At 39.5% G+C, this 25546-nt stretch overlaps 1 protein-coding gene across 2 annotated transcripts in view; it reads left to right on the top strand.

The window, feature by feature from the left end:
• LOC105492160 (transmembrane 7 superfamily member 3) overlaps positions 1-25546 on the top strand; it is a 48657-nt gene that overhangs the window by 7679 nt on the left and 15432 nt on the right. For both annotated transcript variants that reach the window (XM_071072003.1, XM_011759145.3), the window contains exons 2-6: positions 11703-11857; positions 15306-15456; positions 17817-17937; positions 19259-19430; positions 23697-23874. In XM_071072003.1, coding sequence (XP_070928104.1) covers positions 11703-11857; positions 15306-15456; positions 17817-17937; positions 19259-19430; positions 23697-23874 — 777 coding nt within the window. The remainder of the gene's footprint in view (positions 1-11702; positions 11858-15305; positions 15457-17816; positions 17938-19258; positions 19431-23696; positions 23875-25546) is intronic.

Here is a 25546-nt window from a genome sequence, read left to right on the forward strand (position 1 = left end):
TGATGTGCTGTCTTTTTTCCTCCTACTCTCCAAGTCATAAGATCTAATTATGCCTCATAAAATGCTTCTAATAAATCCTTTTCCATATGCCTTAGAGGTGAAATTAAATTCCTGTTAGCTTCTTCAGGATATCTTTTGGGTATGTGTCTTCTTTTGCTAAATCTGTTTTTATGAGCAGAAATTGTATGAGTTTCTAACAGACTGAGCTGTTTAAGTTGCCTTGACTTTCAGTATCTTTTGTTGTCACTCTGTGGAAGTCTATTTCTCAACGTAATGCTTATGATGTGCCTGGAATTTCTATGACTGCCCTGTACATGTTAGTCCCTTTCTTCCCGCTAATTTATTTGTAGGGCTGCTTTGAGTGCCTGATTCTCTTTCTTTCTTTCTTTCTTTCTTTCTTTTTTTTTATTATTATACTTTAAGTTCTAGGGTACATGTGCACAACGTGCAGGTTTGTTAAATATGTATACTTGTGCCTTGTTGGTGTGCTGCACCCATCAACTCATCAGCACCCATCAACTCGTCATTTACATCAGGTATAACTCCGAATGCCATTCCTCCCCCTTACCCCCTCCCCATAATAGGCCCCGGTGTGTGATGTTCCCCTTCCCGAGTCCAAGAGATCTCATTGTTCAGTTCCCACCTATGAGTGAAAACATGCAGTGTTTGGTTTTCTGTTCTTGCGATAGTTTGCTGAGAATGATGGTTTCCAGCTGCATCCATGTCCCTACAAAGGACACGAACTCATCCTTTTTTATGGCTGCATAGTATTCCATGGTGTATATGTGCCACATTTTCTTAATCCAATCTGTCACTGATGGACATTTGGGTTGATTCCAAGTCTTTGCTATTGTGAATAGTGCCGCAGTAAACATACGTGTGCATGTGTCTTTATAGCAGCATGATTTATAATCCTTTGGGTATATACCCAGTAATGGGATGGCTAGGTCATATGGTACTTCTAGTTCTAGATCCTTGAGGAATCGCCATACTGTTTTCCATAATGGTTGAACTAGTTTACAATCCCACCAACAGTGTAAAAGTGTTCCTATTTCTCCACATCCTCTCCAGCACCTGTTGTTTCCTGACTTTTTAATGATTGCCATTCTAACTTCTGTGAGGTGGTATCTCATTGTGGTTTTGATTTGCATTTCTCTGATGGCCAGTGATGACGAGCATTTTTTCATGTGTCTGTTGGCTGTATGAATGTCTTCTTTTGAGAAGTGTCTGTTCATATCCTTTGCCCACTTTTTGATGGGGTTGTTTTTTTCTTGTAAATTTGTTTGAGTTCTTTGTAGGTTCTAGATATTAGCCCTTTGTCAGATGAGTAGATTGCAAAAATTTTCTCCCATTCTGTAGGTTGCCTGTTCACTCTGATGGTAGTTTCTTTTGCTGTGCAGAAGCTCTTTAGTTTAATGAGATACCATTTGTCAATTTTGGCTTTTGTTGCCGTTGCTTTTGGTGTTTTAGATATGAAGTCCTTGCCCATGCCTATGTCCTGAATGGTATTACCTAGGTTTTCTTCTAGAGTTTTTATGGTATTAGGTCTAACATTTAAGTCTCTAATCCATCTTGAATTAATTTTCGTATAAGGAGTAAGGAAAGGATCCAGTTTCAACTTTCTACTTATGGCTAGCCAATTTTCCCAGCACCATTTATTAAATAGGGAATCCTTTCCCCATTTCTTGTTTTTGTCAGGTTTGTCAAAGATCAGATGGCTGTAGATGTGTGGTATTATTTCTGAGGGCTCTGTTCTGTTCCATTGGTCTATATCTCTGTTTTGGTACCAGTACCATGCTGTTTTGGTTACTGTAGCCTTGTAGTACAGTTTGAAGTCAGGTAGCGTGATGCCTCCAGCTTTGTTCTTTTGGCTTAGGATTGTCTTGGCAATGCAGGGTCTTTTTTGCTTCCATAAGAACTTTAAAGCAGTTTTTTCCAATTCTGTGAAGAAACTCATTGGTAGCTTGATGGGGATGGCATTGAATCTATAAATTACCTTAGGCAGTATGGCCATTTTCACGATATTGATTCTTCCTATCCATGAGCATGGTATGTTCTTCCATTTGTTTGTGTCCTCTTTTATTTCACTGAGCAGAGGTTTGTAGTTCTCCTAGAAGAGGTCCTTTACATCCCTTGTAATTTGGATTTCTAGGTATTTTATTCTCTTTGAAGCTATTGTGAATGGGAGTTCATTCATGATTTGGCTCTCTGTCTGTTACTGGTGTATAAAAATGCTTGTGATTTTTGCACACTGATTTTGTATCCTGAGACTTTGCTGAAGTTGCTTATCAGCTTAAGGAGATTTTGGGCTGAGATGATGGGGTTTTCTAAATATACAATCATGTCATCTGCAAACAGGGACAATTTGACTTCCTGTTTTCCTAACTGAATACCCTTTATTTCTTTCTCTTGCCTGATTGCCCTAGCCAGAACTTCCAACACTATGTTGAATAGGAGTGGTGAGAGAGGGCATCCCTGTCTTGTGCCAGTTTTCACAGGGAATGCTTCCAGTTTTTGCCCATTCAGTATGATATTGGCTGTGGGTTTGTCATAAATAGCTCTTATTATTTTGAGATACGTTCCATCAATACCGAATTTATTGAGAGTTTTTAGCATGAAGGGCTGTTGAATTTTGTCAAAAGCCTTTTCTGCATCAATTGAGATAATCATGTGGTTTTTGTCTTTGGTTCTGTTTATATGCTGGATTACGTTTATTGATTTGCGTGTGTTGAACCAGCCTTGCATCCCAGGGATGAAGCCCACTTGATCATGGTGGATAAGTTTTTTGATGTGCTGCTGGATTTGGTTTGCCAGTATTTTATTGAGGATTTTTGCATTGATGTTCATCAGGGATATTGGTCTAAAATGCTCTTTTTTTGTTGTGTCTCTGCCAGGCTTTGGTATCAGGATGATGTTGGCCTCATAAAATGAATTAGGGAGGATTCCCTCTTTTTCTATTGATTGGAATAGTTTCGGAAGGAATAGTACCAGCTCCTCCTTATACCTCTGGTAGAATTCAGCTGTGAATCCATCTTGTCCTGGACTTTTTTTGGTTGGTAGGCTATTAATTATTGCCTCAATTTCAGAGCCTGCTATTGGTCTATTCAGGGATTCAACTTCTTCCTGGTTTAGTCTTGGGAGAGTGTAAATCCCCAGGAAATTATCCATTTCTTCTAGATTTTCTAGTTTATTTGTGTAGAGGTGTTTATAGTATTCTCTGACGGTAGATTGTATTTCTAGGGGGTTGGTGGTGATATCCCCTTTATCATTTTTTATTGCATCTATATGATTCTTTTCTCTTTTCTTCCCTATTAGTCTTGTTAGCGGTCTATCAATTTTGTTGATCTTTTCAAAAAGCCAACTCCTGGATTCATTGATTGTTTGGAGGGTTTGTTGTGTCTCTGTCTCCTTCAGTTCTGCTCTGATCTTAGTTATTTCTTCCCTTCTGCTAGCTTTCGAATGTGTTTGCTCTTGCTTCTCTAGTTCTTTTAATTGCGATGTTAGAGTGTCAATTTTAGATCTTTCCTGCTTTCTCTTGTGGGCATTTAGTGCTATAAATTTCCCTCTACACACTGCTTTAAATGTGTCCCAGAGATTCTGGTATGTTGTATCTTTGTTCTCATTGGTTTCAAAGAACATCTTTATTTCTGCCTTCATTTCGTTATGTACCCAGTAGTCATTCAGGAGCAGATTGTTCAGTTTCCATGTAGTTGAGCGGTTTTGATTGAGTGTCTTAGTCCTGAGTTCTAGTTTGATTGCACTGTGGTCTGAGAGATTGTTATAATTTCTGTTCTTGTACATTTACTGAGGAGTGCTTTACTTCCAATTATATTGTCAATTTTGGAATAAGTGTGATGTGGTGCTGAGAAGAATGTATATTCTGTTGATTTGGGGTGGAGAGTTCTGTAGATGTCTATTAGGTCCGCTTGGTGCAGAGATGAGTTCAATTCCTGGATATCCTTGTTAACTTTCTGTCTCGTTGATCTGTCTAATGTTGACAGTGGGGTGTTGAAGTCTCCCATTATTATTGTATGGGAGTCTAAGTCTCTTTGTAAGTTCTAAGGACTTGCTTTATGAATCTGGGTGCTCCTGTATTGGGTGTATATATATTTAGGATAGTTCGCTCTTCCTGTTGAATTGATCCCTTTACCATTATGTAATGGCCATCTTTGTCTCTTTTGATCTTTGGTGGTTTAAAGTCTGTTTTATCAGAGACTAGGATTGCAACCCCTGCTTTTTTTTGTTCTCCATTTGCTTGGCAGATCTTCCTCCATCCCTTTAGTTTGAGCCTATGTATGTCTCTGCATGTGAGATGTGTCTTCTGAATACAGCAAACTGATGGGTCTTGACTCTTTATCCAATTTGCCAGTCTGTGTCTTTTAATTGGAGCATTTAGTCCATTTACATTTAAGGTTAATATTGTTATATGTGAACTTGATCCTGTCATTATGATATTAGCTGGTTATTTTGCTTGTTAGTTGATGCGGTTTCTTCCTAGCATTGATGGTCTTTACATTTTGGCATGTTTTTGCAATGACTGGTACTGGTTGTTCCTTTCCATGTTTAGTGCTTCCTTCAGGGTCTCTTGTAGAGCAGGCCTGGGTGGTGACAAAATCTCTAAGCATTTGCTTGTCTGTAAAGGATTTTATTTCTCCTTCACTTATGAAACTTAGTTTGGCTAGATCCTTTTCTTTCAATAAGGAGATGAACCTGTGAAGCACAGGAAAGCTAATGGAAGTTAATAAATGATACTTTATTGTATAGCCTTGGCGCAGTTTAAAAAATTGTTCCCCATTTGTTTGAAACTTTCAGCAGCCAATTGGTGGCACTCAGTTACCTCAATTTTACTTTGAGGGAACTGAAGCCCAGAGGAAATACATTACTTGCCTGAGGTCATGTAGTTCAGCCATCATTTAACAAACATTTACTATATGCCAGTTAGGTGACTATACTGTGTTAGACGTTGGAACATCAAAAATGACAAAATCCTGCACAGCCAAGAATCAAACCACAACTGGTTTGGTTAAAGCGATCTTCTGATAAAATTGTGCAATGGATGTCGGATTGCCAAGGTTACACTGCCAAAGTATTTTCACACAGAAGTTAGGTTAAAGATAACTAAGACTGGGAAAAAAATACATATATATCCTTTGCTTGTTTATCAAACACTGTGTTAGGAGTTTTCAAACCTGGCTAAGCATTAGAATTACATGGAGAACTTTTTATAAAAAGTATATTGGTGAAGAGACAGCTAGAAATAGAAATTTAAAAGAAAAAACAGGGCCAGGTACTGTGGTTCAGTCTGTAATCCCAGCACTTTGGCAGACTGAGTGGGGGAGGATATCTTGAGGCCGAGCGTTCGAGACCAGTCTGATCAACATAGCAAGACCTCGTCTCTACATAACGTTAACAAATAAAATTAAAGAAAAGAAAAAGTACATTTAAAATAGCCTCAAGAAACATTACGTATTCTGGGATGATTATCATGGGATATGTAAAGAGCTCTACAGCGAAAATGACATAATACATCTCAACATTCTTTAGTTAAATTGAGAAACTAAAGAAATAGAGGAATATCGCAGATTCATAGATTACAAAATTCTAAAGATAAAGATATTTTAAAGATATTATTTCTCCCTAAATTAATGTATATAGTCAGGGCCATCCCAATCAAAATCCCAGCAGGGTGTTTTTTTTTTTTTTTTTTTTTTTTTTTTTGGTGGATATTGACAGGCTGATTTCTAAAGCTTATATGGAAATGAAAAGGACCAGAAATAGTCAAGATAAATTTGAGGAGGAAGAACAAATTTGGAGCAGGAGTTAAGAGAGTTGTAATATTTGCGTTAGGATTGGTGTCTATAGCTAGACAAATAAGCCAGTAGAATACAATTGAGACTCCAGAAGCAAACACATACGTTCACTTGACTTATGTGAAAGGTGGAACTGCAAAGCAGTAGGGAGATGGTGGTATTTTTAAATTATTTTATTTGTATAAACTTATGGAGCACAAGTGTAGTTACAGGATATATTGTGTAGTGGTGAAGTCAGGGCTTTTAGTGTATCCATGGCTGCAATTACGTACATTGTACTCATTAAGTAATTTCTCATCTTCGACCCCCTCCCACCTTCCTCAGTCTTCAGTGTCTATCAGTCCACAGTGTAGGCCCCTGTGTACACATTACATAGCTCCCATTTATCAGTGAGAGAACATGCAGTACCTACAGGGTGGTATTTTTAGTGAAGGTTGCTGTCAAGTAGATAAACATATGAAACAATGAACTGTGACTTCTATCTTACACCATGTATAAAAATCAATATCAGACTGATTTTTAGCTCTAAATGTGAAAGATAAAACAAACTTCTAGAAGTTAACATGGGACTGTATCTTCATGATCTTGGTATATGTTGGCAAAGATTTCTTTAAAATGACACAAAAAGTACTAATCATAAAGGAAAAATCTGAGAAATTGTCTGCTAAAATGAAAACTCTTAATCTAAAGGTAACAAGAGAGTGAAAAGACAAGCAACAAGAGTAGGAGAATATATTTGCAACATATCTGTCAAAATACTCATATCTATGATGTGTTAAAAACTCCTAAAATTGAAGAAGGGCAGACAGTTCCATTTTTAATATATGTAAAAGACTTGAACAGACTGTTTTCACAAAGAGGATATCCAAATAGCCAATAAGCAAAGCAAAGGGTTCCTAACACCCATGAGTAATTAGGGAAGTGCAAATTAAAATCACAGTCAGATACCACTATCTACCCAGCAGATAAATGAATGATACCAAGTGTTGATGAGACTGTTGGGCAGTTGGAATACTTTCCTAGAGTAAGTTGATGAGGTATACATTGGCAAAACATTGTTGGAAGACTGGCAGTATCTACTGAAGCTGAAGATGAGAATACCCTATTACCTGATAATTCTACTCATAGATTCCACCCAACAGAAATGTGTATATGCATGTACCAAAAGACATGCACAGAAAATGTTTAGAGTTATTTATAACTCTAAACCAGAAATACAGATGTTTATTAACAGTAGAACAGATAAATACATTGTGGCATGCTCATTTCATGAAGTATACAAGAACGGTAATGAGTTATGGCTACTTATAGCAGCTGGAATGAATTGCACAAACATAGTGCTGATTTTAAAGAAGCCAAACACACAAAAATTGTGCGTAAATTCTATTCAATTGAATTCCCCCAACTAAATTCCTAGTGTTTGAACTTAGGACCCTGTTTCCCTCTGGGGGAGGAAAGAAGATGTGATTGGGAGGGGCCACAAGGGGACCCCTAAGGTGCTAGAATGCTGTTTAGGTGCTGTTTAATTCATGGATGTGTAAACTTTGTGTATTTCTCTGCATAGTATTTAATGAATATTTGTTTTTTAATTGATACCTGGACCTTAGCCCCAGTGATTTTGATTTAACTCATCTGGAGAGGGTCCCAGGCAGCAGTGTTTTGGTTTTTTTTTTTTTTTTTTTTTTTTTAATCCACTGCAGATGATTGTAATAATGTATAGCCAGAGCGTATAATCACTGTATTATAATTTCTTATGAAGAGGACACCTTATGGTCACTATAGAAAATTTTAAAAATAAGGAAATGTGTAATGAAAAGAAAAAAAAAAAATCACTTAAAATACACTCCCAGAGATGTTTCCTCTTAACACCTCTACCTATTTTGTCAAGTGACCAGGTTTTAAATAATGTATACAATGTCCCTCCCTTTTATCATCTGGCTTCTGCCTGGTTCCTACTGTAGGCATTTGAGGAAAGGAAGATGATGAGGCATCATTTCCTATAGCTTTTGGGAAATCCAGGAAGTAACAGCTGAAAGTTATAATTATTCCTGAAATGTAGGTGTATTTCTTGAAGAAGAATTCAGAAGCAAAGACTGCAGATTAATTTTTGGTTCTAATCGTTATGTATTCTCTCATGGTCTGTTTGTTTTTATTTCTGGATTTCTTAGACTAAAACGACTTTTTAGGTACAGTTTAACCATTTAAGATCGAAGGTCATCTGTTACACTGTCAAAGCAAAAACTGTCTCAGATAGATTTATTGCCTGACACATATGCTTTCTGGAATAGTCTTCCACAAAATCAGAACTATTTTATTTCTTACTAATTTATTATTCATGCTGTAATGGTAACAGCCTAGATGTTCATTAATAGGAGATTGGGTAAATGATTATGGTACATACCCAGAATGGAATACTCTGTAGCTTTTAAAATGGTAAAGCTAGAATTATCTGTGTTGTTATGGAAAGATACATTAGACCTGTTAAATGGGCAATATCAAACATACATGTATCTTTTTCCATCTGTGTGGAAATATGCATGCTGATATCTGCCTAAGCCCTAAAAGATATATCCCAACTGTTAGCAGTGATGATTTCTGTACAGTGTGCTTGCTGGAGGAGTTGACTTTCTGTTTATTTTGCACCTTTTATAAGGATTATATATTTTCTAGAAAAATATTACCATTTTAAGGGAAAGCAAAACAGTGACAGAATGTTAACAGAGAGTGTATGTTCCTATTTTATAAACATTTAAAATGTAGAGTTGGCCTGGCGCGGTGGCTCATGCTTGGAATCCCAGCACTTTGGGAGGCTGAGGTGGGTGGATCACGAGGTCAAGAGATTGAGACCAGCATGGCCAACATGGTGAAACCCAGTGTCTACCAAAAATACAAAAAATTAGCCGGACGTGGTGGTGGGCACCTGTAGTCCCAGCTACTTGGGAGGCTGAGGCAGGAGAATCTCTTGAACCTGGGAGGTGGAGGTTGCAGTGAGCTGAGATCATGCCACTGCACTCCAGCCTGGCGACAGACCCAGACTCTGTGTCAAAAAAAAAAAAAAAAAAAGAAAGAAAGAAAAAGAAGGACTTGTGTGAAAAAAAGAAAAGTCAGCTGGGAGGGGTAGCTCATGCTTGTAATACTACCACTTTGGGAGGCCGAGATGGGCGGATCACTTGAGGTCAGGAGTTCGAGACTAGCCTGGCCAACATAGTAAAACCCCGTCTCTACTAAAAATACAAAAATTAGCCAGGCGTGGTGGCACATGCCTGTAATCCCAGGTACTCAGGAGGCTGAGGCAGGAGAATTGCTTGAACCTGAGAGGTGGAGATTTCAGTGAGCTAAGATTGCCCCACTGTACTCCACCTAAGTGACAGAGTGAGACTGTCTCAAAAAAAAATAAAAATAAAAAATAAAAAAAAGAGTCAGTTAAAATATGCTCCCAGAGATACCTGCTTTTAATATTCCCCTACTTATTTTGTCAAGTGATCAGTTGTTTAACAGTGTATTTTAGTTTCCATGGTTCTGTGTTTCCGTACTGTCTTTCCAAAGTTTTGTTTCTCCAAGTGTTTTTGAGTTGTGATTCATCCTCATCCTGGGTGATAGGTTAAGGGAAGGTTAAGAAAAGTTTACCATGAGGCCTTCTCTAGTTGATGGCTTCAGTCTCTTCCAGGGCTTTTAAAGGCTCTGTATGCTGTTCTGATGGAAGGCCCATGTCATGGGAGATAGACATAAGGATTATTAAAACATTTTCTAAAATATATCAAAGGGCAAATTTAAGTGATAATTACAGAAGTCTTGGATAACCTTTATGAATTTGTTTGTATCAGTTTTGATAATGGTGCCCAACAACTAGAGTGCCTACTCTACAAGTACTTTATAAATATTTGCCAAATAGGGAAAATGAGAACAAAAGGGAAAAACAGAAGATGTAGACTAGAAAAGGCAGGGCAGTGAGTGAGTTGAGTGCTGTGAACTGTGAAAGGATAGAAATCTTATTAATTTCTAGGAAAACAGGCTGACACTGCCAAAACGGGTGGGAATTTTTAAGACTTGGAGGATGCATGATGGATGGAACCAAACTTGAAGGGCAATACGTGAAACATTTTTAGTGTAATTTACTGAAATCCATGTAGTTTTATGTATAATTTGCTTTTCTAATAAAATAATCATGATGATGGGAAGGCCTGGAAAATATAAACATGTTTTTCTTGTTTCTCTTTAAAAAGAAAAAACACACGCACACAATTTTTTTCAGACTTCCCTACCCAGATTCTGTTGACCACTCCTTAATATTTTAACCTCTGTTCCAGCTGGAGTTTGGTCCATATAGGATGTAAAATGTCTTTCTGGTTCCATAAATAGGAAATATACTATCTTCATTTGTCATTGTTAAAACTACTAAAATTTTCTCTAGAGTTTTAGAAATGAAGTTGTAACCATAAGTAACCTTGTGTTCTATCATGATTTTTTTTTTAAAAAAACATTAAGTTATGAATGTAATATAGCATCACAGAACTTAGGGAAAATATATAGAGGTTAACATTATTCTAGTCTTAGCACTATTTGTGTCTTCTTTATAGCTCTTCTTCCACAGGCTACTCATTCTTGATTTTTTTTTTTTTTTTTTTTTTTTTTTTTTTTTTTTTTTTTTGGTTCTGTTTGGTTTTAAATCATCCAGTGGAGCTATTGTACTAAAAAAACAAAGTGTTGAAAATTGACCTTCTTGGGACATGGTATATAAGAATGTGTTATTAAGTTATTTAGTATCTGAAATGTTTTCTTTTGCCACCCACTGACTCTAATTTCCTTCTAAAATAAAACATGACAGTTCCACTGTGGGACTCGGGTGAATTATAATCTTTTTTTCATCAACTCCTTTTCATCTATATTTAATCTAAATCTTCTGTTTATTTGTTTAGAATTGAACCCCGCAAGACTGCTTATGGGAAGCTTGGGATCTCTTCTGCTTTTCATGCAGACAGATACTGACTGTAGGATGGGGGGTCAGGTAGGAATCCAGGACTACACAGGAGTAAAAGCAACCTAATTAAAGGAATATTTGAGAGTTAGATCGAAAAAAGACAGAGCTAGTGTGCAGCTGGCAGAAACACACCATGGAGAAGTGGGGACAGAGTCAGTGAGATGCAGGCCATGGAGGAAGTAGACAGATGGGACAGGCCTGGAAGAGGTGTTGAAAAACTGTCCTTGTTTAACCTATCTTTTTTATGGACTCTGAGTTTGATCCTTAAGCAAACAAAAGCTCTCTTTTCCAGGATGCCTGTGGTTCACAATAGTATGTGCAGTGCCTGATGTGGGCCCTCAACAGACATTTTTGTCAGTACTGATGGCACCTTCCTTTGCAGTCTCCGTTAGACAGATGAGGAAATTGAGGCTTAAGGGGATTTAAGGAACTTGCCTAAAATCACACAGCTGGGAAACGCTGGTGTTAAATTGCAGCCACCTGTGTCTCTTCAGGCTATGCTGACTTCAGAATTCACTAGACAGTTACAGTACTTTAACCCCAGCACATTCATGATTGTTAGTAGCCCCACAGGATTGTCATCTTCAAATTCAAGGACTCTGTTCCGAAGATGATTGTTACAGCTGCTGCCAGAGGGGAAGTTTCTCTGGGCTCCAGGAGCCTGTCTTCAGCATATCTTTTGAAACACCTCTTGCATTTTAGTTCTGAGCTCTATCGTTCACTGGCTGGATGACCCTGGGTGGGCTGCATCACTTTTTAAGCCACATTGTCTTTAGCAGGGAAATAGGAGCAATAACCGTATTTACCTCAAAGAGTTTTTCTGAGGATTAAATTCCACGTTCATTTATGAATGTGATTTCTGCAAATTGATATGAGAGTACAAGTGTTGTAATGAAAAGTTTATCTCGTTGTAGGTCTTATTGAATTTTCTGTGGGGAAATTTAGATACTTCGAGCTCAATAGGCCCTTTCCAGAGGAAGCTGTTTTGCATGATATTTCAAGCAATGTGACTTTTCTTATTTTCCAAATACACTCGCAGTATCAGAATACAACCGTTTCCTTTTCTCCGGTAAGTACAAATAATTATTTTAGTAAAAATCATTTCTATATTTTGGGGTCTGGTATTTAGTATGAGCATTAGAATTTGATATCTCTCTCTCTCTTCTATGTTTATGACCTTATATCTTAAATTTTAAAAAATCAAAATAGGATGTTTTCAAGTTAGTGATTGAGAGTATCTCGGGCCTTTCTTGAGTGTGGCGGTCTCTGACCTAAAAAGGGGTAATGGAGACCTGAGTTGGGGGGAAGGGCCCCCTGTACCAAATGTCACCACTGTGCAGGCAAGTTTTTTTCATGATTTCCCACCTTTTCATTTTCTTACTTTAGTGGGGCCTTAATAATTTTTACCTGAGAATATACGTTTTAATGAATTTTCATTGTTGTTTAGCTATAGTATTGAACTTTACCAAGAACCCTATAATATCAACTTTATTCTTTGGACTCTGTCATGCAAACAACAAAAAAATTATAGTGCTCAGTTCATCCAGCCCTGTGCTGTGCCTCCAGCAGTGTTAAGGACTTTATTGTAGATATCATCACTAAACCCCTTAACCTCAACCTCAGCTTTAGAAAGTTTTTAAAATTCCCTGGGTTAGCTAGCTTAAGCTATGAAGAATCTGCCATTTATGTAATCTTTTACACATCTATATTTAGTCTCTATGATGCCCTAGACCAATACATGCATTTCACCTTGTATGAAGTTATACTTCATTTTATTTGTTCTAAGCTTATCTTATAATATTCTGGAATTTGGTAAACAAATCTGTCTTAATCCAATTCGTATGTAATTTTTAAAAATTTTTATTTTTATTTTTTTAGAGATAGGATCTCGCTTCATCACCCAGGCCGGAATGTGGTTGTGTGATCATGGCTCAAATTCCTGGCCTTAAGTGATCCTGGAACTACTGGCACGTGTCACCACACTTGGCTAATTTTTAACATTTTTTCTGTAGAGATGAGGTTTTCCTATGTTGCCCAGGCTGGTCTTGAACTCCTGGCCTCAAGTGATCCTCCTGCCTGGGCATCCCAAAGTGCTGGGATTACAGGCATGAACCACTGCACCCCAGCCTATATATAATAGTATAGGCCTTGGTCACACTACCTTTCTTACTATTGTATTTTTTTATTCCTGCCTTCTTGCCCCTACCATAGAGATTTGGAAATTATGTGCATGTGGTTGTGCATGTGTGTGCGTGTGTATTGTGGGGGTGTGGGGGGGTAGTTAACAGACTGGAAATGGAAGAGTTCAGCTGAGGAAAAAAGGAAAGGAATAAATAGTATTAATTACAAGAGATACCGATGTCACGCATACGTTGAATTTGCCCAAGTTCTTTGCAGCTAGAGCAGAAGGTAAAGCATGTTAAATTTCATAACTTCCTTAGAAAGGAAGGAGCATGCCAGTTCCTCAGGGGAGGCAAGTTTTTTATGGCACTGAATTCAAAAGACAGCTTCCTATTCAGGCTCTTACATAGGAGACTTAGTAAAATGGCACATAGATGAGTTCTTTCTTCTTCTTTTTGAACTAGATCTATTAAAACAATTTTTAATTGACAAACAGTATGATTTTCTTCCTAATGACATTACAGCAAGACAACATTTGAAGGAAAAGAGAGAGGATGGGGGAAATAAGGATTTATATTTGTTGAATGCCTACTATGTGCTAGGCTAGTGGTTCTTAAGCTTCTGGAGCCGTAGACTGCTCTGTGGACTCAAATATAAATATATAATTTCTTGGGGCCCTTCAGAAACCCTCAGGCCCCCAGTTAGGAACCCCTGTGTTTGGTTTCCATATGGTTAATTCTCATTAAAGCTCAACAAAGTGGTAGTGATACCTGTTTCTACATCTGAGGAAGCAGAGCTTGGATGAAGAGATGCCAGCATCACCAGTGATAAAATAGATCTGGATGGCAGCATCTTGGGCCTTGATTCCTATGCAGAAAGGGTCTTAGTTGTCCTTAATTATCATTTCATTTCTTGGACTGCCTTTAGTTCCCACTGTTATATTACTTAGAATATGATGGCCAGAACTGCACATGGCTCAGGAAGTGAGTGGTCTGTGTGAAGAGAAGTGCTTCTGTTTCCTGTGCCCTTCCTGATAAAGTGTGGTACTTTTGGTTTTTTTGGGTCGTGAGGGCAGTTGGCTCTTTGAAACTGTTGACTTGATCATTTATGAATTAATATTTGAGCCATTCTTTCTTATGCTTATCAAATTGAAACTGCTCTGCTGCCTTTTCCTTCCCATTTCCTTAACTTTGATAGAACCTCTTGACTCTATTACCTCTTAGCTTAGCATTTTATTATTCAAAAAGCTTTCCAAGCAGATGGGAGTGGGGGATGGTAGAGAGGAAGTGTGTGAGGAAGGATTAGGAAGGGGCACAAGGAAACTTGGGGTGATGCATACATTTACTATTTTGATTGTGGTAATGGTTTCACAGGTGTCTATGTATATCAACACTTAAAAGTATACTTTATGGGCCAGATGCGGTGGCTCATGCCTGTAATCCCAGCACTTTGGGAGGCCAAGGCGGGTAGATCACGAGGTCAGGAGATCAAGACCATCCTGGCTAACACGGTGAAACCCTGTCTCTGGTAAAAATACAAAAAATTAGCTGGGCCTGGTGGCAGGTGCCTGTAGTCCCAGCTACTCGGGAGGCTGAGGCAGGAGAATGGCGTGAACCTGGGAGGCAGAGCTGGCAGTGAGCCAAGATTGCGCCGCTGCACTCTAGCCTGGGTGACAGAGCTAGACTCCGTCTCAAAAAAAAAAAAAAGTATATGTACAGTTGTAACACAATTTAAAAGGTACTTCAAAAACTGAACTCCTTGGGGCCAGGTCTCATGTTTTTGTCTTAGTGGTCTTAGACACGAAGACAAAATATTATTTGACATAGTAAATCTTAATTCAAGTTAATTGAAACACTTGGGAATTTCACTGTGCATCTGCTATTCCTGCTCAAAGATTATTTTTACAGACAGAATGTTTGTGTCTTCGCAAAATTCACAGTTGAAATCCTCATCCCCAGTGTGTTGTATTAGGAAGTGGAGTCTTTGGGAAGTGATGTGGTTCAACAAGAACAGGTACAAGAGGTTGTTGTATCCTGAGTCTTCAGCCTATAAGAGGGCCCTCATCAGAACCCAGCTGTGTTGGCATCCCTATCTTGAACCACCAGAGTCTAGAATTGTGAAAATACATTTCTGTTGTTTATAACCACCTAACCTGTGGTACTTTGTTATAGCAGCCTTAACTAAGACAATCATATATTTTTCAAGAATGCTTTTTCCATGTATATGTGTGGGCATGTGAACATAGAGATGAAAAGAATTCCCTGGATATTTGAGGAAGGTTTTTTTTTTTTCTATTTTGAGAAGATCTGGAATAGGACATGCGCACTGGATCAGCTCGGTAATTTATATGTTTTGCTCAACTTCCTATTCATGACGATGTTTCTTCTTGACTGCAGACTCTCCTTTCCAATGCCTCAGAAACAGGCACTGCCAGTGGACTGGTTTTCATCCTTAGACCGGAGCAGAGTACATGCACTTGGTACTTGGGGACTTCAGGCATAGAGCCTGTACAGAATATGGCTATCCTACTCTCCTACTCAGAAAGAGGTAACCCTTCTGTCTTCTCCTCCCTCCTCTTTGGAATATGGAATGTGTTCATGAAACTTTAGGGAAAATGATCCTATTAAGATTGTTTGTTGCAAGTATAATGTATATAATCAGAAATATTTTACAGTAAGAGAATTAGCATGATGACTGAAAGCTCAGGTAGTAACTAGGAGAACACATTTATTCATTCAGAAAACATGTAGGGAGCCCTTGGAGAAGCAGTAATAGTTAAGGCAAGACATAGTCCTAACAGTGCAGTTATTCTGAGCAGAAGCAGTAAGCTCTATGTCATGAAGAAGAATGATTTGGAGAATGGCGCGTTGTGGGTGTGGCTGCCACTGGAGTGTGGAGGGCCTTGCATACAATTTGAGGTTTGTACTTTATTTCGAGGTAGGTTCTAAGGTGGCATAGAGTTTTTAAGCAGAGGAATGGTGTGGTCCATTTCATCTCTTAGAAAACCAATGCTAGAAGCAGTGTGGGGATGGATAGGAGAGGGCACAGCAGAGTCAGGACTCAGCACAAAATGAGAAATGAGGATCTGAACAGAGGCCACGAGAGGCAGGATGGAGAAGAGGAGCTAGATTTGAGATATCCAGAAGGTGGAATTGATAAACACAGTGACTGGTGGTCACGGATTATAAGAGGGAAGCATAGGTTTCCTATTTGGGCAGCAGGGAAATAGTGATACAAAATAGGTGTGGGAACAGGGTTATGGTGGTGCCAAATGTTTTGGGAGGTGGGATGGAGTAGATGATGACTTCAGTTTGGGACACAATCTGAGATGCTTGTAGGACATTTGGATGGAAATGCACAGTAGATAATTTAAATGACGGCCTGGAGTGGAGGAATGAGATTAGATTCCCAACTAAATAGCTGTTATTAAAAGCTGTGGCAGTGAATGAGATTATCCAGGCATGTACTTGGATATTTAGGGCAAAAATCATAGCAAATACTTTCATAGTGCCTGCTGTGTGTCAGCTACTCTTTCTAGCAGATAGTAACTGCTGAGGAGTAAGCACAAGACTGTGTAGTAGTCAAGTAGGTAGGAAGAGAGCCTGGAGGTTCTGCCTTTAAAAGGGAGCAGGCCAGGCATGGTGGCTCACACCTGTAATCCTGTAATCCCAGCACTTTGGGAGGCTGAAGCTGGTGGATTACCTGAGGTCAGGAGTTTGAGACTAGCCTGGCCAACATGGTGAAACCCTATCTCTACTAAAAATACAAAAATTAGCCAGGTGTGGTGGCGGGTGCCTATAATCCCAGGTACTCAGGAGGCTGCGGCAGGAGAGTTGCTTGAACCCGGCGGGTGGAGGTTGCAGTGAGCTGAGATTGCGCCACTTCACTCCAGCCTGGGTGACAGAGCGAGACTCCATCTCAAAAAAACAAAACAAAACAAAAAAAAACGGAAGTGGTAAGTTATACTCTACAGAGAGGTCAAGAGAACTAACTGAAGGTGTCCATATGCTAGAGCAAGTAGGAGTCAGCGGTGGCCCTTTACGAGAGTCACTTTAGTGGCACAACAGGGATGGAGGAGTGAAGGTGAGGTGAATACATTTAGACTACTCTTAAAGCTTGGGGGTAAAGGGAAGGAGAGGGAGCACTAATTAGGAAAGGAGGTAGAATCCAGAAGATTACTGGAGTAGAAGATAGGAAATGTTAGCTGTAACAAAATGCTAATTACCTGATAAGAAACCATAGACTTAATTAAGGCTGTCATCAAGGGCAGTGTACACAGAAAAATTATGAACAGAGGAGCTTCAGCTGGCATACGCACCATTTGTGGTGTGGTAAAGATCCGTAAGTGCAGAAAAAGGAGAGTATGAAAGAAGAGCATAGAATTTGAAGGAAGATTCCAACATGATACTGAAACTTATATACACACTGTGTATCTGCATTCCAAACCTGGCCAGAAGTAGTCAACCAATAGCCAAACTTTTTAACTCTAGAGCAGAGGTTGGCAAACTACAGACCATGAGCCAGATCCAGCCTGCTGCCTGTTTTTATACTTTTAAAGTTTTACTGAAACACAGCTATGCCTCTTCCTGTACGTATTGCCTGTGGCTGCTTTCTTGCCACAAGGACAGGAGTGGGTAGTTACTGCAGAGACCATCAGACTGACAAAGCCTAAAATACTATCAGGCCTTTTACGGAAAATGTTTGCTGTGCCCTGCTCTAGGGCCCTGAACCTCAGTTAACTCTACCCTCTTTAACCTCAGTTCATGAAATAGTATAAGACTAGAAGCTCTACATTTATATTTAACTTCTATTTGGAAAGTTCTTCTAAGAATAGAGTTCTGTTTTTCTGAGTATGATTTGGATATGTAAGAATTGTTTTTTTGGTAACTTCCCTATTTCTTATCCAGATCCTATCCCTGGAGGCTGTAATTTGGAGTTTGATTTAGATATTGATCCCAACATTTACTTGGAGTATAATTTCTTTGAAACGACTATCAAGTTTGCCCCGGCAAACCTAGGCTACGCGAGGTATGTCTGTCTCCCATCTCTGAGAAATGCTTTTAGAACATACATGACGACAGTTGTGTAGATTTGACCAGCTCTCTCAAGTCCCTAGTTCTCTGTAGTAAAATTGAGTTCTTTAATTTTTGGGGGTAATTGATGTAATTTAAACTTCATTATTAATCTTTGGGCTGTCATTTACAGTTAATATTTTCCCACTTCATTCTTGTGAACTCTTTTTATTTGAAGAGCCAGATGTGAGTCTATTATGAGCTTGAAAGTACATCCTGGTTTTTATAAAGCACTTTAAATATGGATAGCGCTCAGTAGCCCTGAAACATCCTTATATTTTTATAAAGATTCATTGTTTTAATTAAAGCTGTGCCTCAGTTTCTGCTTTAATAGTATTGATAGCTAACATTTGAGAACACTTGAATGCTTCCTGTGCATTGTCCATGGTGCTGAGCGTTGTTATGTTCTTTGCCATTTAATCCTAACAATTTTATGAAGAAGGGCAATTGCTGTTATTTTACAGAAAGGTTCCCTAGGGGTTATGGAGGTTAAGCGACTTGCTAACAAATGACAAATCTGGTATATTCTTTTCTTTTTTTTTTTTTTTTTAAATCAGAGATGAGGTCTTTCTATGTTGCCCTGGCTGGTCTTGAACTTCTTAGCTCAAGCAATCCTCCTGCCTCAGCCTCCCAAAGTACTGGGATTACAGGCATAAGCCACTGTACCCAGCTTTTTTTTTTTTTAATTTTTTTTGTCTCCCCAAAGCTGTAGTATTACTCTAGGCCTGACTGTTACCAGAATCCAGTGATGTAATCACCCTTGCCTGTTGGTGTTAGTCTTAGTTTGTGGTGCTGTAACAAAGTAGCACAGACTGGGTGGCTTATAAACTTCTTTCTCACAGTTGTAGAGGGTAGAAGTCCACGATCAGGATGCCAGCACAGTTGAGTTCTGGTGAAGGTTCTCGTCCAGGTGACAGACTGCTGGGTTGTCATTGTGTCCACACATGACAGAAAGAAGGCTAGAGGGCTCTCTGGGATCTCCTTTATGGGGGCAGTAATTCTATTCATTAGGGCTTCACCTTCATGACCTAATTACATCCTAATATCATCACATTGGGAGTGAGGATCTCAGCATATTAATTTTGGGGAGACACAAACATTCAGTCCATAACAGTGCGTTACTTTTCTTCAGAATACCAATTGTTGCCACTGCAAAAAGTGAACTGTTAAATTGTAATTATTGTTGCAAGTGTTTGAAATTAGGGCTCTTGGTTCCTTTTTATAGATGGGACTTGCACCACAAGAGATTGATGTTTCATTTTGTTGGTTGACTTTAGAGGTGTAGATCCCCCGCCATGTGATGCTGGGATGGACCAGGACTCCCGGTGGAGGTTGCAGTATGATGTCTATCAGTATTTTCTGCCTGAGAATGACCTCACTGAGGAGATGTTGCTGAAGCATCTGCAGAGGATGGTCAGCGTGCCCCAGGTGAAGGCCAATGCTCTCAAGGTAAATCTGAGTCCCATGATTTGTGTGGCTGGATTTTGACACCTGTGTCAGAGTTGAGACAGGGAGAAGCTACCAGGATCTTATTTCTTTACTCTTTTCTCCTTTACTGGGAACACTCACTTTATTCTCTTTTATTTTGTTATCATCTTGGGAGTCTTTGCTGGTGATACCTCAAAATGATGTTGGCCTTTGAGGAGATGCATGTTATGTTAAGTTTTAGTTGCAGCCACATCTATGACTTGGTAATCTGAAATGTGAATGGAAGGAGGTGGTAATTTTCTATGTACTCCCATGACTACTGGGTAAACATTTTTGGCAAGTACGAAGATTACATTGTTTTGAGAAAAAAAAAATGAGAAACTGCTTAAGGATACATACATTGGCATTCATATTTGATCCCAAACTCAAAGTCTCTAACTTGGAGCAAAATTCTTCTCTGAGCTTTTGAATCCATGGACCAGTGGCATTGGCATCACCAGAGAGTTTGTGAGAATTGTAATTCTTAAGCTCCACCCTGGAACTACTGAATCAGAATTTGCATTTTATAAGATCCCTCCAGTGATTCTGGCTGGGTGCAGTGGCTCACGCCTGTAATCCCAGCACTTTGGGAGGCCGAGGTGGGTGGATCACCTGAGGTCAGGAGTTCAAGACCAGCCTGTCTACCATAGTAAAACCCTTTCTCTACTAAAAAGACAAAAATTAGCCAGGCGTGTTGGTAGATGCCTGTAATACCAGCTACTCGGGAGGCAGAGGCAGGAGAATCATTTGAATCCAGGAGGTGGAGGTTGCAGTGAGCCCAGATCATGCTGTTGCACTCCAGCCTGGGCGACAAGAGTGAAACTCCATCTCAAAAAAAGAAAGAAAAAAAATATCTCTCAGGTGATTCTTATGCATATTAGATTTTGAGACTCACTCACTGCAATAGATCATTTTTGTGGAGGGCAGGATTTTATCTTTATGTCTTGAAAAGTGCCTAACTGCAATATAACATATGAGGTCATCCTTCAGTCTAATGGTTGACGGGTGGAGTTTTTCTAGACAGCGTCATTGTGGTTATTCACAAAATAAGAAGCTCTGTTAGTAAGGTTTATTAGTTGCTTTATTAGATATGACATACTATTATTATTTTTATGAAGAATATAAGAACTTGTTTAATAGGCTCCTTTTAGGTTACTTTTTAACTTTTAGTTAAAAGAATATTTTGTTCCAGAATGTGGGGAAACCCTCAAAGACTAATGAGGGTGTGTCAGAGATTCAGGAGCCTGTTTGAAGGGCTTACACTACCAAATTTGGGGCAATTCAAGAATCAAGAAAAGAAAAAGATTGTGGTTGTCAGCCTTGAATAAATACAAATGAAATCTTCCTCAGTTGCCACCACTGGAGGAAACTCTTACACCAAATGACTCCAAAAATTGATAAAGGAATTTAGCCTGCCTTTTTAAAGGAGGAACTAATTCTTCCCCAGGTGGTGAGAGAAAGCTCTTTGCAGAAGAGCGCCAGCTAATATATGTAGAAGGAATAATAGAGAATTAGATGATCACCATTTTGTGACCCTCCATGAAATAAATCCAGCAAGGATCAGCAGGTGAAGGTTTTTAGGGGACAGGATATTTCTAGGGTGTCTAAGTAGCATCCTTCGATTAATTCTCATTGTAAAAGGAGAACCGCTTCAAAATGGAGTGACCTGATAGTCTCCACCTCTTCCAGGTGGGCAAAGCTAGTTTCACTGAAAATGGGTCAGCCTGTACTATGAGCTCATGTAGTGCAGTCTGACATTATCACCATCGCCTGTGGTATAGTCTAGCACAAAATGTCTAACCTGAATTTAGTCCATTGGATTCCCTATCTACAGGAAGTATGGGGGATAGAAGAATAAGTTAGACACAAGATTGTGGAATACTTTGTGAGAATACTGACTTCATCTCTTCTGCAGTCATTGGGTGGCTGAGAGAGAAAGGTGAGACAGACTGCTCTAGATTACTGAGATTGGCCATAAACAGCATGCATGGAACTTGGTTTCATCTTGGGTAAGAAGGAGAAGAGCTAGAAAAGATGTTAGGGGTCAGGAACAGTGACACACACCTGTAATCCCAGCACTTTGGGAGGCTGAGGCGGGCAGATCGCTTGAGCTCAGGAGTTCGAGACCAGCCTGGGCAACGTGGCAAAACCTCATAGCCACTAAAAAAACCCAAAAAGTCCCGAGCGTGGTGGTGTGTGCTTGTAGTCCCAGATGTTGAGGAGACTGAGGTTGGAGGATCACTTGAGCCTGGGAGAAGTTGCAGTTTGCTGAGATCACGCCACTGCACTCTAGCCTGGGTGACAGAGTGAGACCCTGTCTCACAAAAAAAGAAAAAAAAAAAAAGGAAAAGACATTAGGGAAAATCTGGATCATGTATTAGCTAATAAGAAATTACTCATTTTCTTAGGTGAGCTAAGGTATTGTGTTTATATAGGAGAATATTCTTGTACAGATGGTCCCTGACTTATGATGGCTTGACTTACGATCTTTTGATTTGAGTTTTGATCATTTCCTAGGCTAGCAATATGATACTTTTGCAACACTGAGCAGTGGCTGTGAGCCATAGCTCCTGCTTAACCACATTGGTAAACAGCTAACATGCTACAGTGTACTGTATTCAATAAATTACATGAGCAATTAAACACTTTATTATAAAATAGCCTTTGTGGGCTGGGCGCAGTGGCTCACGCCTATAATCCCAGCGCTTTGGGAGGCCAAGGCAGGAGGACGAGGTCAGGAGTTGGAGACCATCCTGGCTAACATGGTGAAAACCTCTTTCTACTAAAAATACAAAAAATTAGCTGGGCGTGGTGGTGGTGGGGGGTGCCTGTAGTCCCAGCTACTCGGGAGGCTGAGGCAGGAGAATGGCGTGAACCTGGGAGGCAGAGCTTGCAGTGAGCCAAGATTGCGCCACTGCACTCCAGCCTGGGCAACAGAGTGAGACTCCATCTCAAATAATAATAATAATAATTTAAAAATAGCCTTTATGTTAGATAATTTTGTTCAACTGAGTCTGATGTAAGTGTTCTGAGCACATTCAAGGTAGGCTAGGGTAAAACCGTGATGTTTGGTGGGTGAGGTATATTAAATGCATTTTGACTTTACGATGGGTTTATCCTGTTGTAACCCCCTTGTCAGTCTGTACTTAGACTTACATCTGTACTGAGTACCTTGTTACTCAGAGTGTGGTAGGTGGTTGCATAGCATTGGCATCATCTAAGATGATGTCTAGATCTGCTTTTTAACAAGACTGCCCCTCTGCGATTCACAAGCACATTAAATTTGAGAAACACTGTGGTAGGACATGCACAGTGAAGTGTCATGATATCTGTAACTTACTTTCAGCAGGAAAAAAACAGAGATGGGGAGAAAGGAGTGATAGAGAAGCAAATATGGTAAAATACTAACAATTGTTGATAGTAGGCAGTATATAGTCTATTTATTGTGTTATTCATTCAACTTTTCTGTGTGGTTTAAATTTCTCATGATAACTTGGGAGTAATATTAACAGTCTGTTGAACTTGATCAGACCTTTGCCCAGGAAACAAGTTATTGAAGGCTAAGCAGTATTTTTAAACAGTGGTACTCTGATGTAGTAGGGCTTGTAATTATTTACTCCTGAAACCCTAATATTTATTTTTCTCCAATTAGTAGGAACATAGGTATTATTGTTCTATAAAGCATTTGTTTCTTCTATTTTATAGTTTACAGTGGAATTTCTGAAGTTAAGAACTACTACTACATAGCAAAACCTTATGTAATATTTTCTTGTTTTAGAGACTGTTAGACAAAAATAAGTGGGTACTGTCTGTGAGATGTTAACAGACTGTCTACATTAGTCTGTGGCTAATACTGAACACATCCTCTGTGTTAGGCATTGGGCTGTACACTGAGGAAAGAGCAGTGCACAAGAGAAATACAGTTCCCATCCTTGTTTATAGTCTAGCAGAGGAGAAAAAAACCTTTTTACGTTGTCCTAACTAGCATTTATACATTATTTGTATCTCATTTTCCTTAAACTATTAAAAAAAAATCTTTGGAAGCATTTTGTGTAAGAGCTTGCTTACATTAGCACATACAAACCATGTAAGATGGCCTTTCGACCATATTAAATGGGTTGGTGAATATTTTAAACAAGAATTATAATTTATAAATATACCATTTAATATTACACGTAGGTGGGATTATCACAGAATAGCTTAAAAAAAATCCCCTAAACACTAATCATGTGTTATTTTTGGCTGCAGGTGGTTACCCTAACAGCTAATGATAAGACAAGCGTTTCCTTCTCCTCCCTCCCGGGACAAGGTGTCATATACAATGTCATTGTTTGGGACCCGTTTCTAAATACATCTGCTGCCTACGTTCCTGCTCACACATATGCTTGCAGCTTTGAGGCAGGAGAGGGTAGTTGTGCTTCCCTAGGTGAGTATATGGATTTAAACTTTTACAAATTCTCCTTTGGCCTTGCAGATAATGCTTTTGTCTAGTTCTCATTCATTCATTTAACACATAACCTTTTGAGCCCCTACATTATTCCGCTCTCTGTTCTAGGCACTAGGACATAGCAGTAAACAAAACAGCAAAAATACTTGTTCTCCTGGAGCTTATATTATAGTGAGGGAGATGAGACAGACAAGATAAATTTATAAAATATGTAATACATGAGAAACTGGTGAGTGCTAAGAAGATAAAGTAGGAAAGGGAGAGAACATGTGCCAGTAAGAGGAAAATTCGAGATAGATAGAATGGCCAGGGCAGTCCTTGCTGTGCCACGCATGTACCTGGGTGTGGCGTGTACCAGGCAGAGGGAGCAGCCAGGATGAGGGCCTGCACCTGGGAGCCTGCCTGAGGGTGTGAAGAGCTCTAGTGAGGACAGGGGTTGCAGGAGAACGAGGAGGGCAAGGGGAGTAGAGGTGAGGCGAGAGGTGCGGGGGCAGGCAGCTCGCGTGTGGCCTTGTAGATTGTAGTATGGGCTCTAGCTTCTATTCTGAATGAAAGGGAAAGGCATTGGAAGGTTTTGAGCAAATGGTGCCATGATCTGACATATTTTAACGGGATCACTGGCTGCTTTTTGAGAAAAGACGGAGGCAAGAGCAGACATGCAGATTGGTTAGGAGGCCACTGAAGTAATCCAGGGGAGAGAGAACAGTGGGTTAGGTAGAGTGGGGGCAGTGAAGGTGTTGTGAGGTGCATGTGTGTGTGTGTGTGTGTGTGTGTGTGTGTGTGTATTTAGCAGTTTATCTTGAAATAGTTTCTCAGAAAATATGCAAAAATAGTATGAAGAATTTCTGTATAATCTTCATCCAGATTCCTCAAAGCTTAATGTATTAGGCGATTTGCTTTTCATTCTCTCTTCTTCTCTCTTTCTTTCTATATACAATTAACCTTTGAACAGTGTAGGGTTTGTGGGGGTGACTCCTGTGCAGTGGAAAATCTGTGTATAACTCTTTTCTTTTTTTCTGAGACAGGGTTTCATTCCTGTCTGGAGTGCAGTGACGTGATCTCGGCCCACTGCAACCTCTGCCTCCCAGGTTCAAATGATTCTCCTGCCTCAACCTCCCGAGTAGCTGGGATTAACAGGCACACACCACCATGCCTGGTTAGTAGAGTCGAGGTTTCGCCATGTTGGCCAGGCTGGTCTCAAACTCCTGGCCTCAAGTGATCCACCCACCTTAGCCTCCCAAAGTACTGGGATTACAGGCATAAGCCACCAGACCTGGCCCGTGTATAACTTTTGACTTCCCCAAAACTTAACTACTGTTAGCTTAGTGTTGACCAGAGAAGCCTTACTGATCATGTAAATACTTGATTAACACATATTTTGTATGTTATATTTGTCATAGACTATAGTCTTACAATAAAATGAGCTAGAGAAAAGTAAATGTTATTAAGGAAATCGTAAGGAAGAGAAAGTATATTTATGATTCATTAAGTGAGAATGGATCATCATAAAGGCCTTCATCTTCATCCTCTTCACATTGAATAGGAAGAGGAGGAGGAAGAGGAGGGGTTGGTGTTGCTGTCTCGGGGTGGCAGAGGTGGAAGGGGAGGCAGGAGAGGCAGGCACACTCAGTGTGACTTTTACTGAAAAAAC

Source organism: Macaca nemestrina, chromosome 10 (assembly GCF_043159975.1).
Source record: "Macaca nemestrina isolate mMacNem1 chromosome 10, mMacNem.hap1, whole genome shotgun sequence".
In the NCBI taxonomy this organism is placed as follows: domain Eukaryota; kingdom Metazoa; phylum Chordata; class Mammalia; order Primates; family Cercopithecidae; genus Macaca; species Macaca nemestrina.